This window comes from Tympanuchus pallidicinctus, unplaced genomic scaffold (assembly GCF_026119805.1).
Source record: "Tympanuchus pallidicinctus isolate F22 unplaced genomic scaffold, pur_lepc_1.0 scaffold28, whole genome shotgun sequence".
Taxonomy (NCBI): Eukaryota; Metazoa; Chordata; class Aves; order Galliformes; family Phasianidae; genus Tympanuchus; species Tympanuchus pallidicinctus.
The window spans coordinates 2,466,247-2,486,229 of record NW_026294745.1 but is presented as its reverse complement, the minus strand read 5'-3'; the positions used below and the strand labels follow the sequence as shown (position 1 = coordinate 2,486,229).

The window sequence follows — 19,983 nt, the reverse complement described above, 5'->3', positions numbered from 1 at the left end:
GGGACAGATATAGAGCTTATGGCTCTGGTATTTTCTCAGGAGGTTGAGGATTTACCTGTCTCTGACAAACGTATCGACAATGTCTCTGGCATGAACATCAATGATGAGAACAGTGTTGTATTTTTTCCTGTCGTTTTTGCTCAAAGGTGCAGTAATGCGAGTAACCAGCTCATCAATTTGTTGGTGCATTTTTTTAGCATACAGTTTCATTGCCTGTTTTTCTCCTTTCTCCACTTTCCGAAAGACATCCTCAACCTCCCACGTCCACCACACCTGATTGGCAGCCAGCACCATCATGCCTTGGTAGAGTAACATCCAATCAACTCTATGGGAAATACAGTATGGGAGTCTGAGTTACTGTTTTAGTAAATGATCACAACAAAAAACAGGAAGTCCCTCCTATTTCTACAACGACAACATGACCAAAACTTTATAAAGACGAATAAAATCAAGGTGTGAGGTATTATTTCTAAAGCCTACGAAATACTCTCATGAAAAACAACCTATGCCATGCGTAACAATGACAAGACAGAATTTATAATAAGAAAAATTGTGCACACGTTACTAAAAATGAAAATTCAACCACTGAGAGTAAATAAAACATTTTTTCTGGTTAAAATACTACATATGCAGGTATCCATACTCCTCTGCATTATAGAAATACAGGCTAAGCTGCGTCTAAATTAGAAAATGAAGTTTCTGTTTTTCTGTATCACTACGGGTTCATAGTAACATATAAGTACTTGTATTATCTTTGACACTGATGGTTTCACCTGCTTCTGTCTTCACAGTATCGAAAAATAGCCTCCTTAGTAAGAAGTCTGTTTGTTCGTCTCATTTCTCCCAGCACTGCTGTCATCCAGTTCTCCACTCTGCCCTCTGCAGCTACAGCCTGCCGGAAATCCATCACCTCCCCCTCAGCTGAAATCATGGCCGTGGCGATTTTCTTATCACCATCACCATCCTGAAACCTCAGGGAAGCTATGTTATCGTACATCTGAAATGCACCAACAGAGAAATTGACATAAGAGAAATCAAGCGTGAAAGATTCAAGTGTACCTAGCCCTCATTTTAATGTTGAAAGGAAGTTTTCACCATCTCCAGAGAGAAATGGATCTGACTGTAAGTAATCAAATACACACACTGAGGCATACAGCCCAGCAGCCCCACTGCACAGTAAACAAAGCAAATGATCAGGTTCAAGTGACTTTTTTTTTTTCCTCGAAAGTAAAGACCTCTCAGGAGCTACAGGAAGGTTATTTAGTGATAGGTCATTATGTTGTATCTCAAACCCTCCTTACATAACTGGTTGATTTGTTTGTTTAGAAGTTTCTTGAAGAAGCTGCCAAGATGTTCTTTGTACGCAGGAAATATTAGCACACACTTAGCAGCATGTACAGAATAGTCTATTCAGCTCTTAAAAGCACTTAAAAGTGAAGGGCACTTTGGAAAACCAGACACTGTACCTTTATCATGTGTTCCTGGACACAAAGTGGGTTACTGCTGCCAAGGATACTGAGCAGCTCTTCATCAGATATAAAGAAAAACCTTGGGAAGGCATTTCGCTTTGAATCCAAGTAATCATTCAAGCTTTTCTGACATTTCTCCAGCACATTATTGATATGGTGGAGGTCTGATAGACGATTTGGGGCCTCACAGGATTTTTTAATTATTGGTTCTTCTGCAGTTTCATCCATTATCTACGTGGGAAATAAAATTAGAAAATAACAAACAGCAGTGAATTACACTAAATTACATCTAGTGACAAAACAGACTGCACAAGCAGTACAGGTTCTTTCAACAATGAATTAATTTTAAATATGGTTTCCTATACTGCAGTACTGTACGAGCACAGAGGTAAGTATGCACATTCTTAAAGCTGAGAGCATGAAGATACTGTAAAAGCAAGTGAAAGAGAAGACTGTATCCCACGCCATGCAAGCATAATCACATACCTGACTTTGCTCCTGTGTACAGCAGTACTTCAAGAGCATGTATAGCACTGTGGAATCACAGTACAATTCAATTACTTGCCTTTTTGAACATACTGTCTACACTGTCAAATATTTCAGCTTCTTCTGAAAGCTGTGATCTTATATCTCCGCCAACAAAGATGCTCTCCAGGTACATCCATTTTCTCTGAACCACCATCCAGATCTAAGAGTTAAATGTTACCAACAAAGATTTAAAAAAAAAGGAAGGAAAATCCTGATTATAAATAAATGTTAATAATTTAGCCCAACACTTTCTTCCCTACCTCAATTACTTCACCAATCAATGACAGAGATTTTTCCAAATGGTGAACAGTTGAAAGGAAAGGACCCACGAAACGACTGCCCAAGATACTCTGAAGATTGACACTGTTGTCATCAAGAATCTCTAAAATTTCATCTACAGATCCCAGAATAAAGCCACGCTTCTCAGTGCCTTTGAAATATATTTGCACAGTAAATTTCAGCTGTTCCCATGTTTCTGCTATGTCCTTCATACTCTGCATGTGCACAGAAAAAGATGTGTTTCAGTCTTCAAAACCTAGAGAACTATAATTGTAGCACAGAAATGAAATCAATTAACTCCACAAAACTTTTGCACAGATTTCCAGCACTGGTTTATAAAAAGGTTTATTTCAAAACATCATGATTAAGACCAAATGAATTCCATTTTTCATAGACCAAGCTTGCTTATTGTGACAGCAAAATCCATACACTGCTGTGAAAGCCACGACAGGTAGGATTTTGTGCTGTTTTGTAGCTTATTAGCAGAGCTATTGATTTATTTACATTACAGCACCTCCCTGAAGACAGAGGAACTTACTGTCATGCCACTCAAGATCTCACATTAAAAAAACTGTTGTCACCGATGTGTGTTTAGTTTTATTATGATTTTTAAATTACCTTCTCAACACTAAGCTCCTTAACAGCTGTTCCAACTATGTCATTGATAATATCTGTGTGCCTGTGAAGTTCCATAGCAAACATATTCTCCAAAGTAAACGTTTCAGTTGTCATTTCAAACCTTGTGCCTGTTCTCTCCATAAGGTCTTGCCAATGCCTGTATAAAATTGATGCATCAATAACTGTACCACGACACAGGATAATGAAAACAAATGTTTTCCATTTGTTTGCATCATTTAAATAAATAAAAGCAAACCTTTCTCTTAGAGCTTCATTTTTCAAATCAAGCAACAAAGGAATGGAGTCTCTGAATGCCTTCAGTTTTGTTTCCAAGTGACAGGCTGCTGGCATACTGCGGACTTGTTTGGGCAGCTTTCGAAAAGCTTTAAGAAATCCTTCAATTCCTTCCTGAAGAACCTGCACATTGAGGTTTATCCAGAGTGTCCGAGACCATTCCTCTTTAGCTGCCTGGGAACAAGGTTATCAGGAGGAAAAAAAACATATTTCTCTTTGTTTTCCAGTACAGCAGGATCTAGAGACCACAGTCAGGATGTGATCGCATTAACGTTTTATAAACAGAGAAAAGGCAGGTTAACATTCAAGGCAGATTCATAACCAAAACAAATAATGAATAAATCAAAAGTAAACAAGGAGAAGAGGAAAATCATTTTTAAGAGCATACTTTACAACCAGTCTGGCTGCTGGCTGACCAGGGCATTTTAATCTTGAAAAAATAGAACTTCTTAAAAATTCTAAGACCAAGCCTGAGATATCTACTGTCACCTGTGCATCCAAAAGTTGTCCCACAGAAATAATCAGCAGATATGTACAACATAAGACCATCCAATAATTTCTGAGGAATGAGTGGCTGTACCTATCTCATAAATGTATGCATTTGGTTTACTATGGAGACATTCTGTTCTCCTCTATTAACATCATTAAACTGACATCATGATGGTAAATTACAGGTCAGTTTACTTCGTGCAAAGGAACAGAGTTCATAGTAACTAAAAGACAATGCAAGCTCTTCTATTTTGCACCTTTGCATGTGGTATGTGCTTGAACCTGAGCTTGCACACACTGACCTTCTGTAATTCATAAATTTCATAGACTTGCTTTAGACCTTTCATATCATTCTGCATTTTCATTAAGTCAGGATACACTTTAGCTGGCAAGTCAAAGAGTTTCTCAACACTGCCCAGTTCCTGATGAATTTCTTCCAGTTTTTCCATTTCTTTTTCAAAAATGGCCATGAGTTCCAGCCCTGGAAAAGGACGGATGTTTTTCTAGATAAACAATCTAATGCATTTTGGGGAATAAATAAGACAGCATTTGCACATAGTCAGTAGAAATTACAGTACTAAAAGTGTCATATTGATCAGTTGATCAGTTTGTATGTTAAGGAAAATTTTCTTTCACAATTTTCTTGTTTTACATAAAATTTGATGAATTTTCAAAAAAAAAATATTGTTAAGACATCACTTTACACGCTTAATTTACCTTTATCAAGATCTTCTCCAACAGCACCAGGCCCCTCAGCCATGAATTTACAGAAGAAATCTGCTACCTTTGTAGTGTAGTCCTCGATCTGTTGCTTTGTAATCTAAAGAGAACAGAGTTTAAATTGTTTTCCTTTCCATTTCTTTTTTTTTTTTGTGTCAATTTAATTACAAATACTACCTCTGTGAACATTCTTTTTATGCCTCCAAGGTTGTGATCAACTTCCGATGCTTCAAAGAACAGAGTCTCCCACTTTTCCTTAATCTTGTCAGCCATCTCTTGCTCTTCTTTAGCCACCTAAAACAAAACAGTAATATCTCTCACAAGCAATAAATACACACAGGAAAGTGAGAAAGGTGTGCATTATAAATATGCAAAAGATGGAAACAGCACTGAAGTTAGTCTCAAGTTGCACCAAGAGCGGTTTAGATTGGACATTAGGAAAATTATTTCACATAGAGAGTGCTTAGGCATTGGAACTGCTTGCCCAGGGAAGTGATGGAGTTCCCATCTCCCGAGGTAATTAACAGATGTGTGGAGGTGGCACTAACAGACATCAGAAAGGCCTTAGTGTTAGGTCAGCGATCAGACTTGACAACCTTGAAAGCCAAGCTAGATGATTCCATTAATCAGATTTAAACACATGCAGTATGTCCATTTAAAATGGAGCTACCACTTTGAGAACGGAGGTTGCATTAGACAATCTCCAGACGTCACTTCTAACCTCAACAGTGCTGTGATTCTGTGAAATGTCTTAACAGGAAAACAATGGGAAGCTTTGTGAGCATAGCTCAAATCTGAAATGTTTTATGAGACAAGACACAACATTCACCTACTTGAATATCATACAATGCAAGAGTTCGGTATCTCTCCCAGATGTCCAAATATTTCAGTTCCACAGTAAGCGACATGCCTCTGATAGCTGTAATTGTACTGAGGACAATTTTCAGCTCTTCCAAGGAATCAGGAGGTGTCTTAAGATTCTCTGATAATGTCTGTAAGAATAAAATAATAATTTCCAGAGGCAACACTGGGACAGTAATTAGCCACTTCTTACTGAGACCCAAAACACAAGCAAATGACATCTGACTCTTTCATTTTTAGTTTATGTGATGATAAACATAATACCCAAAAAAATTTATAAATCAACAAAAAGTAAATACCGTAAAAACATAAATGTTTTTGTTACACCAAAAAAGAAGTTGTGAAAGGTGGTTTAAAAGGAATTTCAGAATTACTTACATGAAGCATTCACAAACACAGGACTGAGAAAGCCTCTTTTTTTGCACATTTCTGTTCTCTTTTGTCTGCTAGCTACGCAGTGACAGTTCATCTCTATACATATGGCATATTACACACATCACTCAAACTAATTCAGAGTGGTTCAAATGGTCACCTACTAACCAGTGAAAGCTGCATCTGACAACAAGAACAGGAAACACCTACCTCCATCTCCTCCTGAAGACTGAAGAGTTCTTTTCTTGCAAACTCATTAAGCAACTTTCCAAGGGAAATCATCCAGTCTTTAGCTTTATCCTCCACTGCAGAAACTAAAGTACTCAGATAAAGCCTGATAAATTGTTCATCTTTTATTAAGGGTTGTTGAGTGACTTCTTGAGCTATCTTCATATAGAACTGCAGCTTTTCATCAAAGGTGACATAGGAAGGCTTTTCAGCAGCTAACTTCTTTATGGCCATGTCTTTGTCCACAGTCCACAGAAAACAGTATCTCTCCCAATGGTTCAAATACGTGCTGAGAGAAGTCAGGACTCTGTGGACATTCTGAGTGATGAGAGCAGCCTGCTCAGTTATCAGAGGGTTCTGGGAGATGTCACTGTAAAAGCTGAATGTGATCATTTCATCATCTGTAATACGCTGAGGAGGGCATTCAATGCACGTGCCATGCATCCACCGCACAAAATGCTAGAGTTTCCAAGACAAGTTGAAAAGTAATTACCTTGTAAAGAGTCACATCAGCCAAATAAGTCATCATTATTTAGGACACTGTGTACAAAGTAATGCGAATGATTTCTTGAATCAACTGTTATGCTGACAGCATGAAGTTATTTCATACACGTTCAACCTTCTAGTTTTATGTTTTTGTTGCCCTCTTTTTCTATGCTTTAATAAAGAATATTAAAAAATAGGAGAAATTTTGTTACTTATACACATTAACCACGTCATACATTTTTTATGTGGCCCAAGACAATTCCTCTTTGCTCAGAGCAGCCATGCCAAGCCCAAAGATTATATACCCCCGGGTTATATTTTCCCAAACAGTTGAGGGAAGAGTTAATTTCATCCTAATAAAATCTTTCCATGCACTATTTAGTCTATTTTTTTAGATCTCCACTGGGAAGACCACAGGGATAGAAAATCACGTGATTTCTTTCCTGTGTTATCAGTTTGCAAAATTAGGATGGTCTGTAAAATTAGAACAGTGTACTGGGTATTTTTATTTCACACTAAATCATTATGAATCTTCCCTTTGACATTAACTCTTGCCCAAAAGTAAAGTGAGATTAATTTGGTACAATCACAAGCAAAATATGGCAACAAGTAAATCTTAATGGAATATCACCTTTGTGACCTCAACACAGTCTTGGATACACTGCGCTGTCATTTTGTCGATTTCACTGGCATTGGGTTGCAAGATTATTTTTGGAGGAGACAAAACAGCTTCTATTTGGAACAGTGGCGCATTTGCAAGAACAGCTGCATTAAAAGCTTGCAAATTCCTGGGAAAGGAAAAAAATCGTGTCAAAGATAGCAATAAGCAGCTCAAGAGAGACTGCAGTTATGAGGTATGCATTCAGATATGTGAGCGTATCTGTCCGAAGTCAGCTAACAGTTATTTCAGCTGGAAACACTGACGTGTATCTGAGCAAAACTGTCCCACTAAGACTGATGTAATGCAAAACCTTGGCTAACTAAAATAAGTAACTGAAAGGAATGAATGGGGATATCTCAGTGCAAAAGGATCCTAAGATTACAGTTTAAAGATGTGGACCACGAGAGGGAGAGATGCTGTAAAAAGCCCTTATAATATTCTGCTAGAGGAACCTCCTTTGCTCCAGGTAAAGCATAATCCAACAAACCATTGTTCTCATACTGCTGGTCCCTGTTTTACAGGGATGCACTGGGCAGCCAGACAGCAAATTTACAAAACTGCATTCTTCAGTAACACAAGGTTTTGATTTTAGAAATAAAGCAGAGATATGCAGCTCCACACCCTGCAGAAAATGTACATTATTTCTGTCTCCTGCTGACAAAACCAATACCCATTTTGTCAGAATTCAGGTCTCTCTTCTACCTTGTTAGCAGTTCTGCACTCTTTGCACAAAAGCAGTACAAATACAACAAATACAAGGTGTTCAAACAGAGTATCATTACACGAGTTTACAATAACAGATTGAGAAAAATCTAAGGAGGAAAGACTAAAAATTGAATTAACTTACTTCAGAATTAACTGTATCAACATCTGATAAATCCTATTTTCCCAATATGCATAATAGGAAGCCAATTTTGAAGATTTGCCACTCTTCATATTGACAAGTCCTTCCAGCTGTGCTAACAGTTGTGGAATGGCAGTATACATTCTAACCATGTGATCTGTATCTTTTGTTCTTTCACATTTAACATACTCAAAAAATTCTTTCACATCTGCAAAATATTACAGAAAATAATGTTAAGAATTGCAAAAGACTTAACAGCCTTCAACACTGGAATAATTTGCTGGGCTTTATTTGTGAACATGAAATTGGTCTTGTATACCAATAAAATTTCTTCATTTAATAACACTAATTTATTAATTTTTCAGTCTCCTATTTTATATGGGTTCAGTTATTCAACAGCAATTAATAGATGTGAAAGTAACCTCCATAAGAGTCAGAAATCACAGAATCATCTGAGTTGGAAAGGACCTTTAGATGTCACCCAGTCTGGCTCCTCTGCAACGTACAGGAACATCTACAGCTCAGCCAGGTGCTCAGAGCCTGAACATCTCCAGGGCATCCACCACATCTCTGGGAAACCTCTTCCAGGGCTTCACAACCCTTATCATAACCAACTTTTTCCTTTTACCTCATCTAAATCTCAGCTTTTTAGTTTGAAACCATTTCTCCTTGTCCTGTCACAACAGATCCTGCTGAAGAGTCTTAGTTCATCATTCATACTTTGTCACTGGAGTGAGAGGGATGCATGGAAGACAATCACCTCAGTGCAATTTCCCCTTGAAGAAAAGATCTCAGTTGAGCTGGCACTCAAAGCAGTTTGCAGCTCTAAGATTACATTACTGCATACAAGGAAGAGGACAATAAAGGGGAAGCTATGAGGAAAGTCATCAAATGCAAGTAGATACTGATCTATTTGTATAATTATCCCTAAGCTCTTCTCATCAACACTGTCAGCTTTAGGCTACTGACGCTCTGCTTATGCATCCTGTGTTGCAGCATGAAATACCACTGTAAGTACTCCTGGAACTGTTAGATGGTTTTATCTTAGCATCCAAAAAATGCAGATAGAACAAAGTAAAACATCACAGAGCATCTCTCAGAAATGAGAGTATGTAGACTTACTGGGAAGCACATCAGCACTTTTTGAAAGTGGAAATTTGAAAAGATTTGTTGATGCTATTTGCAGAAGGTTGTTGTTTATGTCTCCAGAATTCGCATGAATCTGATGGACGAGGAATTCAAACTTCCTGATGGCTTGTTTACATCGGACTATAAAGTCAGCAATACCTTGAAAGAAATCATAATCATTTGCTTTCTTTCTTTTACCAAAACTTTCATCAGTGTTTCAACAATCAAAATTATCACAACCAGATGTGTCAGAAATAAAAAAAAAATACTCTGCAGATAGAATAAATGTTTTCACATCTAATCCTTCATCCAGTTCCCTTCCAGACTTAAGAATCTACATCCATTTCCACTTAACATTTTATATTTAATGAAAACATAAGAAATATCCTTCTGGATCAGACCCTGCCTAATGTATTATTGGACCATGGCAATAGCATGTACTATTTAGGAATATATTGATTTCATCTGGCATATCAAATGGAGTGTAGAATTGAAGAGACTTTTTAAACTGAAAATCAGTATCTAAGGCCATTTTTAAATAGGTTCACTGTTACCTAAGGAGTTCCAGTTGAGTCTTCTTTGCCCTACTTTGAACACTTTCCAGAGTTCCTGAATATGGTCATCAAGAAGTTTGGTTTCTGCTTCATTCAATGTTCCTACTAGATTGTGATAGTCATCCAGCATGTGTTTTAATTCATCTGCATACCTAGTAAGTGTAAAACACATTAACAGCAACAAAAATATATAAAAATTGCACACTGGAAACATCATTTTGAACATAAAAATCTGCAGGAACAACTATAGAATATGTATTGATCATGTATGCAGTTCACTTCCTATCAAAAACAAAAGAAAAGTCCCACATGATTCCAGTAGCAGCTAGACCAAACTCTCCTGGTAAACAACAAAGTGTTTAAGACAGCCTCAGCCTGAAGCACACAAAGGAATAAAGTAAATGAATTTTAAAGTCCAGTTAGGGCTCTTCTTGGCATTTTTCTGTGCCTAAAAGCCTGTGATAATTTGGGCAAAAGTGACTTATTCAGTGCCACAAGAAAGCAGCAGCAAGTTCAAACGTCAACTGAAATTTACATTAGATTAACAATTCATGGCAAAAACAAACAAAAACAACCTACTTTCTTGCTTTGTTTTTCCTTCAGATTTTCTTCTCGTAGTCATTTGTAAAACAGTCTTACAGGGTGAAGGATGTAGATAGCACCAGACGACGGACTGTTAATGTGCCATTGCCATTAGCAATTTTGTATTTCAAAGAAGTAAGAGGTCTCCTATTCCCAAAATGTGAGGACTCAGGGCACACTCTGCAGTGAAATCACTTGAAATGTTGATGCAAGTGTGTATGGCAAGCAGTTAAAGCCTTACCTAAGATATCTGTCTTCCTGCAGTGCCACATTTCTTGCTACTTCTGGGACTGGAAACCCCAGTTGCTCCATGTACTTTGTTTCAATGATAATCTCTTGGAGTCTGGGAGAAAAATTCACTAGGAATTGGACACTTTTCTCTGTGGTGACAGGCTCCAATGTTACTGAGGTCTACAACACAAGAAAGCAGCAGAAATCAGAAAAACACGACCAGACAGTTCCAATGCAAGGAAAATGTTAACTTTTGGGGACATTTGATAAGATGGTAGGTAAAAGTCAGACAGTATGGCTGACATTCAGAGCTGGTGAAAATGCCTTTAATATTTGATAGCCATCTCAGCATTCTGTTTTCAAAAACCTTTCTTTTCAAAAACCTTTCTGTGTAGTGCTGCAATCAGTTATCCAGAAATCCAAGTAGAAGCTCACAGCCAAATGAAAGATTTATTAAATAGGGTTCTGAATAGTCTCTGCTGGGAATCAACCACTCCCTAACTTCAGTCCCAAGTTTTGTTGTAATGTCCCTAGAATATTGCACCAAATACCTTGGATTAATAGGAAATACAGTACAGGAGAAAATAGACAGAAACAGCATTCATGCATCCACCAGCCAGGACATTCAGCAACTGAGGTCCTATGAAGGATCTCAAAAAACATTGAGTTCAGACCTTTTAAAATTTTCCTTTAAAAAACAGCATTCCTCTTCAAAACATCACTCTCAGACAAATCCCACTGACCATCAGATAGATTTCAATTCTTTCTCGCAGAGAAGCCTAGTATATTATCTTTCTATCTCTTACCTGATCAAAAGTCTCTAGACTAACATGGGTTGCTGACCCACCAGTAACGACTATCAGCAGAGTTTTTTCCAATAACAATGGGAGCATCTTTTCTGTCTCATCTCTCCACTGATTATATTTCTGATCTTCATACTCTTTCATCCTCCTGGCCACTTTAAGATACATTTGCTTTACCTAGAAAGGAAAACTCTATCATCTTAAAGATCAAGAAAAATGTTTCACTATCCTGACTTATTAAGATTTGTTTCCAATCTTTATTAAATGAGAGGGCAAGTAATGCCTTGTCATTAATGCAGACAATGAAGAATTTAGGTTTTTGAGTTCTGTCATTGATTCTGTCATGATCTCTCTGAGAAACAGTGGAAAGGTTTCCAATCAAATTTTCATGCATAACATGGATCACTACAGGCAAATACGTTCTTCGAACTTCGTTCACGTAAGAGCATTTTCTCATCCCTAGGAGAAAGGTGTGAGGAAAGTATTTCTTCCTTCATTAAACAGCAAAGAAACCAACATACTTCTTTCCCACGTTCACTAGCAAGCAGCCCCTCTACTTCCCGAAATCGAACAATAGTGTGTTTGATGCGGTAGAAGAGCGATCGGGCCCAGTATATTGCTCCAGCCAGTGGAGGATGATTCTTGAACAAGGGTGGATCCTTGAGGTTTTGAACAAAGATTTGTCTAACATTTTCAACCTAGAGGAGAATAAAAGAATCACTGTTAAGAATAATTTCTCTATTTGCTGCTCCATGGTCGGGATCCAGCTTGGTACAAAACACAAGCTCTGAAGCTCATTCCAGCAACAGGACAAAACCAATGATTTTTTATTCCTCATTAATCTCTTTGCTGTTGTATCAATTGCATTACAGAGAACGTTTTCCTTTCTGTATCTCGTGGAACTGCTATGTTGTCTTTGTGTTCTTTGTGAGACTACATTTTATTGTGAAACTTGGTGTCCTTGTACATTTATTGAAAACATCAAGATAAATGCTGTGATAGCAAAGGCTTTCCAATGTATACGCCTCTCAGAAGTTGTTTGCACAGAACTGAGAAATTATTTCTGCCTTCACTATTAATGTCAGGCACATTTTGGTCATGCCACATAGTTGTGTCCAGCACCAGTAAGCTAAAAGATAGCTTTTTTCAGGAAGGACTACTGTTGTACTGCTGCTCACAAGGTAAAGGAACAGCCACAAGCCTCACAGTACAGACAAACATCCTTCACTTCCCATACTGTGCTACACATATTCTGATATGTACATCATTTCAGCAAATAAACTATACTATCTTGCATGCAGGTTCAAAAACAGGAACAATTCTTACTTCTTTAAAACCTGTCAGTCTTTCAGATGGCAAATGACACTATGCTTCTGTTGAGATACATAGAGAGATATACAGATTTATTATTTTCAATAAAGAACTTCATACATAAATAAATAAATCCTAAATTAAATACCTCTTTACAGTATTGGTCCAATATGTCATTGAACTTCATCATCAGCTGCCTATTAATTGTTTCACGACAGCGAGTGTTTTTGAAGTTCAACAGCATGTCAAATGCAGCTTCTGCTGATCGAAGACTCTTAAAAGATTTATCAATAAAGTTTTTGGCATCTTCTTCAATAATCTAAATGGAAACAAGCCAAGAAATCCTGTCCCTTAGACCTCTATCTTATGAAACCATGTAAGGAAGGCATAATAAAAATACCTTTTTGTAACAGTTGTAAGGCATATTTTTACTATTCTTTTGACTTATAAATGGCCTGCAAACTGATGGCTTTCCAGTAAGAAACAGAAAACTAATATTAAACCTATGTTGCTGGGCAGGTATAGGAGTCACAAAAACACTGTAACATCTTTCATTTGTGAAAGACCTTTCATTATCTGAGGGACAAAGGGATAAATGCATCCAGAAAGAGTTTGACTTCTTTGTGGAACTTGATTAAGATATGCAGTGTATGGGCACAGGGAGGTCACATCAGCACTCTAGTCATGCTGTCATGATTTTTGCCAAGGAACACAAAGCATGTTTTATCAGTTTGCAAGATAAAGTGAAACTATAAACAAAAAGAACTTGCAAATAAAGTACTGACTAAAAAAAATGGTTGAATACCTCCTGTTTTCATTTACATATTTGTTCATATATATATATATGTGTGTGTATCAAACATTTTCTTTAAATGAAAATATTGACATTCTAGAAGGAATTTTTATATAGAAAGGATAAGGGGGAAACAAATCACCATACGTGATACCTACTGAAACTTCCGCTTTAAATTCCTCCATAATTAATTTCCAATCATGTGCACTTTCAAGGCTAAAAGGATCAAAAGCCAGTTCTTCCATTGGACTAGTTAGTTCATCTACTCTTCTCAGAAGATGATCAATGTACTTTGGATCACCTGTGACAGCTTTCAGTTCAGAACAAAATACATTGTAAAACTCTTCAGTGACCTGTTAAGTCAGAAGAACAAATAAAAAAACTTTATTTTTAATGGGTTGTTGGATTCTTTACTGACATTTAACACTTCTCTGTTATTATTTCCTTTTAAATATACACCAGAGAACGATCCATTCTTGTTTAGGATTTACATTTTGTATACTTCTATACAATACACTGAGTACCTTTAAGAAAAACAGCCCTAGAGGCCCAAAACTGCAGCTGTCAAAACAAAAAATACTCAGCTATTATTAATTTTTATTTCACAAGCGTTTTTACATACACAGGCTACATGGCACCTGACCACTGATGGACAACAAATAGTTCTAGTTATGCTCTTAAGGAGGATAAACAGAGCATCTGTTCATGTATGTTATCTTGCAATTGTTACACTGATTTATGTCAATTTTTACAGTCAAATTTTATACTATGGCGTACTTAAATGACTAGTCCATCCAAAATAACACCACAAGCCATGAAAATTGCAAATCTGTCAAACAATTATTACAAGTCTGTATGCTAACAGCAGTACTGTACACAGCAATGCCTTTCCTTAACAAATACTTGAAAAGAGTTATTTCATCTCCAGCGTTAAGAGCATCATTGTTAAAATCAAAGTCATTGCTCAGGTCCTGAGCTTAAACACACACAGGAAAAAACTAACAGCTAAAGGCTATTAGCATCTCAACAAAACAATCTCCTCTACATAAGAAAACACTGATGGCACAATCATCCTATATAGTTATTCTCTATACAACTACCTGCAAAATATCATACAGATCTTGACAGACTGAAGTCATATAATCTGTTTTTCCAAATAAAAGTTTTCGGTCAAATTCCCAGTATTGCTCTCTTCCTGATGCTTCAATCTGGGCACGAACAGCCAAATAAGATTTCTTCCACTGTTCAAGAGTACTTTTGGCCTCTGCTATTTTCTTTTTCGCAGCAGCTCTATCTTCTCTATTAATTAAATCAAAAGAATTAATATAGTACAGATAAAAAGATTATAGATATTAAATGATATCTCAGCTGATTAATATACCCTGGTTTAGCAGCTTCTAATTAGATCTAAATTAAACTTTCAACTGCTATATCTTAATTTTCAGTGGGACCAATTTTGAAAGGAGGTATTATTTCTAGACTGATTAATTATATTTTTGCCACCTCTGTACCGCGGTAATTGCAGGGTGTTTATTGATTTTCATCCTCCCAAGAGAAAAGAGGACAAACACCTGTTTCATCAGGACCGGTTTGGCAATTTGTGAAAACTACAACATAAATTGACTTTTAATTGGCCTTCTAATAGAACTTGAGATAAACACTGAAGCATATTTGATGCTATATCTACTACACTTTCCATAAAACAAGTAAAGCTTTAAAAAAATGCAGACCAGGAAAGTAGGAATCCAGTACTTACTTAAATAGTGTATGTAAATCCACAACTTTGCACACTCGATTTGAAATTTCCCATGCAATTCTTTCCATCAGGGGCACCATCCTTTCATCCGTGTTGTAATGCCGTGACATAATCCACACCATTCTCAGAGCATTCATCAGCGAAGGAATTGTGTCCAAGACAACATTAAACCCAGTGCCATGTGTTAGATTCTGTTAAATATATAAGTACTGTGAGTAAGCTGTCATGAAAATACAGATACACATTTTATAAACTAATATTTATTCTACAGTTAAGAAGAAAATCCATCACGTTAGTAAATGAATAACTCAGTCAAGGAAACATCCTGATGACTAAACTACAGAGATGGCTAAAGATGTGCAGATCTGCAAAGAGTTTTCTTAAGATCACATACCTTCAAATGGTGTTCCAGAGTTGAAAGAAATCTAACATTATCGAGAGCTTCCACACAGTGTTCTCTGAGGTCATTGAAGATTACATGTAAATCTCTGACACACTCAGACTCAGCTTCCTGCAGTATTACCAAGACTCTTTCCACTTCTGGAAGCTTTGTCTGTTCATTAAGATGACTTAAAACAGCATTTCTTACACACCAGAGGTCAATTTCTGCAAGTGGACCATTACCCTACAAGTAGGTGGAGTAAAATAAGAATTCCAAATTACCATTATGCAAGGGTGAGCTCCTATTAACAGCTTTACATTTGTTCTTTTTTTCAATAAGTAAACCGAGAAAACTCAGATGTCATTCAACCATGAAAAGAAGACAGAATAAACTCTGAATTCATAAGTTTTACACAAGCAGAGAGGAACTCTGCAGAGAGGAAAAAAGCAGAGAGGAAAGCATGGGGAGTGTACCCTGGATTTGAGGATGCCATGCTTGCAGAGATATACGCACAAATAACTTCATAGACATGTAACATCTCATATTTAATTGTATAACTGTATGTGTGTTTGCAGAATGAGAACATTGCAAATGGATTTCATTTTGTTTGAAAGATGACTTCTCAAGGGAAAATATAGTTTCATATATATGTATATATACACTTTAATCTTTGTATTTTTTAATATTTCATGGCTATCTCACTGATTTTAGAAGTAAGAATGCAACTAACAAAAGTGCCTTAGCTTTCCACAGTTTCCTAGGTGGACAGGACCTACACAGAATTGCTTTATTTTCTGCTTCCCAGAATCACATTCCTCACTACCTTTATCCTACTTTTCTTCAATTAGTAAATAGTCTTTCCAACAATCAAACACAAAGACATTAAAACAGAGCACAAATCATTCAGAGAGACTCTTGTGGAATTTCTGGGAGTAAAGAAGCTTGGGCTTAATGGAGACATTACCTGTGGAACCTTTTTCAGTTGTTCCTCTAGAGTTGTGGATATTAGTTTTTGCCAGGTCATTGCACAACTTTCAAGAGCTTCAACCATTTCTGGAACTGCAGCGAGAACACTCACTTCTCCATCTAGATTTACAGTTGGCATGTCCAGTTTAATCTCTTCTGTCAGGAGCAAAGGCACTTAAAATTAACTGTCTTGTTCCACCAGCATCATTAAAGTAACATCACTAAATGGCTCACACCTTCCATTTTATCAGCTACTTGAGTGTAGGCAGCTTACTGCCTGCTCCCTGACAATATGGCAAAAGGCATCAGTTGCTCTGTAGTTAACACAATACTGAGATGCATTCTTAGAAATAACTTAAAGCTCTGACTTTTCACCCCTCGATCCATTCATTAACCATTAAGAATCAGGATTAGGGCTTTGCTGAATAAAATTATTCGTCTTCCTAGTATACGCCATTCAATTTTCCTCAGTGTCAGGTACGCTAACCCATGTCAGAGAGGAGATGCTAAACCACATGTGAAAGCCTCATTTGGTCTTCCACCTTCTGTATCCAGCAATGGACAGAGTCTTCTGAGCAGTGGGAAGAAATGAGGCATGCTGACTTTCTCTCCTATTCTTACTCCAGGCTGACAGAATGTCACGGAATTAGTCCGTTTCCCCATACTGACTGCTATGCTTCAGAGCAGTAAAATACTGCTGTTACCAGCAAGAGAAACTTTGGTCAGATCTGCATCTTCCTCAGAAACTGTATGTATTTGTTATTCCAAGCAGAGCCATTCCTAGGTGAACCTATTTTTATTGTCTTGCAGTCTGAACAACACAGCACTAGCATAGGTAAAATACTCACCTTCAGTTTGCTGTAGAGTTGGATGAGAAGTGCTTAAGAATCTCTGCATGTTGACATGATCATTCCTTATCTGAATATCATGGTATTCCACAGGCTGCACTTCCTTTTCTGCAAAGGAAACTTCTCCAGCCTGCTGATCAGAGGAGATAGCAGGCAAAAATTCAGACATGTACCATAAATTAGATGGCCTACATTTGGGGTGGAGGGGGGATGAAGCTGGTATGCTTTTACAAAAGTCTATCAGCACAAAAATAAAAAATACTTAATATCACATTCTTAAATGTTTCTTAGATAGGCCCAGACAATTCAGTTAAATAATGACCATCTCTTGTGTGATATTTTGTTTCCCAAAATCTTCTAAGTATTAGCACAAACTTCATTTTGGCATATGAAGGTCAGTCACGAAATATTAGCATTTCATACACTTAGTCCGTGTAGTCAGCAGAATACTAAGCAGGCAAATCACTCACAGAAACACTGAACACTCCATATATAAAAGCTGTAGCATTTACCTTTGAGAAGATATTTTTTAGCATCAAAAGAGCATCATCAGTCAGTAAACCAAACTCAATCACTTTAGGAAGAACCACATCAGCTTCAGTCAGGTCATTAGGTTCAGTAACTGCTTCTAAACAGCATACAAAGAATCAGCACAGATCTAATTATTTGGTACAAAAAGTAATTATTAAAACAATTGCATAAATTCTTACCCATATTAAACTCCAACAACACCAAACTGTCTTTGTAATAAACTAGGTTTTGTGCAAGCCACTTTCAAAACTACTGCTGTGTTTAATATTGTAGATGGCTTTTCAAAAAGGGTAGAAAAGTGACTCTTTATAACCCAGCCTGACAGCGAGCAGTTTTCTGTTCAAACCAAAAAGTGGCCATGATTTAAAGTTCTGTAGGCAGACCAGGAAAACATTCTACAGAATTGACATAAAACAGCTAGATAACATTATCATAGTTTACTTTTTTTTTTTCTTCTCACATTTCCTATTTCTATAGGAAATAGTCACATAACAAAAACTTTGCAGCTTCAAACTGTGCATGCTGCTGCTCAGCGAATCCATGTTTATGCTGGGGTGAGTGGCTGGCACTAAGGCTCAGATAACAGGCAGCTGATTGCTCCCAGAAATATGGGAATACCTGTTTGCTGTTTCCCGTCGGCATGGAGCTAGATCCCAAGGTCTGACTGTGACCAGTACCAGTCATCAGTTTTATGTTAAATGATTGAACTATCAAAATAGAACTTCTATTTCGGATGTTCCTGTCGTGTATCAGAATTTAAGTCAGGTCAGGAAGTTTGATACCCAAGTTGTGTTTATCACCACCCTGTGGTCTAATTTTCACATTCAGCTCCTCACTGTCAACACACTTCACAGAGCTCTAGCAGCTGCTATAACTAAACCTCCTGTGCTCCCCTGAAAACAGCACGAAAGCTTCATCCCTGTTGGTAAAATGTGGAAAACATGTTTTCCATAAATTTAATATGAATAGTGTTCCTGAATCCTGGCTCTAGTCTGAGAGCATTCATGCCAGTTAATCAGGCTGGATAGGCATAACCTGAGTCCCAATCACTGTCAGCTTTCCTCAGTATGAACCATTGCTCAAGTGGTTCATAGAAAACAAGATTTACAACGAGCAGCCAAGAGACCTGGGGTTGTTCACTCTGGAGAAAAGGAGGCTGAGAGGAGACCTCACTGCTCTCTACAACTCCCTGAAAGGAATTGCTGCAAGGAGGGTATTGGTCTCTTTTTCTCGGGTGACAAGTGATAGGATACAAGGAAATAGTCTTAAATTGCACCAGGGGAGATTTAGTTCAAAGAAGAGGAAGAATTTTTTCTCAAAGAAGGTGGTCAAGCATTGGGAGAGGTGGCCGAGCAAAGTGGTGGAATCTCCATCCCCAGAGATGTTTAAGATACAGGTGGACATGGACTAAAAGACATGGTTTAGTGACAGCACTCAGCAGGTCAGATGAATGGTTGGATCTGATAATCCTGAAGACCTTTTCTGACCTGAGTGGTTCTGTGATTAATGCAAAGACTGGAAATGCTGAACTTCAGTTATTCAGGACAAATACCTTTGGGGTCTCTTAAAAAATATACAGTAGCATCTGATACAAATTCTTCAGGAATTTCATCAAGAGCCACATAGAAATACACCTCGTCAGCTTTCTGTTCTGTTATCTGAAATAGAGAATATAAAGAAAGAATGATTTGCTATTTGCTGACATGTTTCTTAACAGCAACAAAATTTTTGCCTTCTGTGAGCAAAGGGATAGAATGATTAGTTTAACGACAGCCCTCCATATTGCTGTCCAGGTAAATGACTGGTACAAAAAATAAAATGTTAAAATAAATAGCTTGGCTAACAGTAAAAATAATCAGCTTTCTAAATGTTAATTTCCAAACCAAGAGCATTTGGGCCTGAAATACAAGAAACTGGAACACACTTAAATGCCCCCCATATCGCCTGTCTGGGAATGTGCAAGCATTTCATCTCCTTCTACTGCTATTCAATCATAAACTAAGTTTAGTAGATACCCAAGACTCCATTTCAGCTGCCTAGTGAGGTAAAAGCCTTGAGGTACAAAAGCATTTGTCCCCTGCATGCTCCTCCCACAACGTCTTTATTTTGCAGTTACTGTAACTGCAACTTTTCTATTAGAAGCAACTCTGGGAATAGCTAATATGGTACCTGGTAACTCACTACTTTATTTCCTCACTAAAAACATCTTGTTTTACCCAGTAGATTATCTTTGTAATGTCTTGTCAATT

General features: G+C 37.3%; 1 protein-coding gene across 1 annotated transcript in view; it reads right to left on the bottom strand.

Moving 5' to 3' along the window:
• The window catches only part of DNAH10 (dynein axonemal heavy chain 10), a 54,515-nt gene that overhangs the window by 32,187 nt on the left and 2,345 nt on the right, over positions 1–19,983 (bottom strand). The window contains exons 4-31 of the mRNA XM_052691065.1: positions 19,287–19,392; positions 17,716–17,831; positions 17,204–17,336; positions 16,354–16,511; positions 15,402–15,632; positions 15,008–15,198; positions 14,352–14,550; positions 13,410–13,604; positions 12,607–12,777; positions 11,669–11,845; positions 11,151–11,324; positions 10,355–10,524; positions 9,532–9,683; positions 8,972–9,136; positions 7,853–8,057; positions 6,976–7,132; positions 5,841–6,317; positions 5,231–5,389; positions 4,575–4,691; positions 4,395–4,497; positions 3,980–4,158; positions 3,151–3,362; positions 2,895–3,051; positions 2,258–2,491; positions 2,035–2,157; positions 1,467–1,700; positions 774–997; positions 56–325 (exon numbers count right to left, since the gene is read on the bottom strand). Of these exons, the coding sequence (XP_052547025.1) occupies positions 56–325; positions 774–997; positions 1,467–1,700; positions 2,035–2,157; positions 2,258–2,491; positions 2,895–3,051; positions 3,151–3,362; positions 3,980–4,158; positions 4,395–4,497; positions 4,575–4,691; positions 5,231–5,389; positions 5,841–6,317; positions 6,976–7,132; positions 7,853–8,057; positions 8,972–9,136; positions 9,532–9,683; positions 10,355–10,524; positions 11,151–11,324; positions 11,669–11,845; positions 12,607–12,777; positions 13,410–13,604; positions 14,352–14,550; positions 15,008–15,198; positions 15,402–15,632; positions 16,354–16,511; positions 17,204–17,336; positions 17,716–17,831; positions 19,287–19,392 (5,189 nt within the window). The remainder of the gene's footprint in view (positions 1–55; positions 326–773; positions 998–1,466; positions 1,701–2,034; positions 2,158–2,257; positions 2,492–2,894; positions 3,052–3,150; positions 3,363–3,979; positions 4,159–4,394; positions 4,498–4,574; positions 4,692–5,230; positions 5,390–5,840; positions 6,318–6,975; positions 7,133–7,852; positions 8,058–8,971; positions 9,137–9,531; positions 9,684–10,354; positions 10,525–11,150; positions 11,325–11,668; positions 11,846–12,606; positions 12,778–13,409; positions 13,605–14,351; positions 14,551–15,007; positions 15,199–15,401; positions 15,633–16,353; positions 16,512–17,203; positions 17,337–17,715; positions 17,832–19,286; positions 19,393–19,983) is intronic.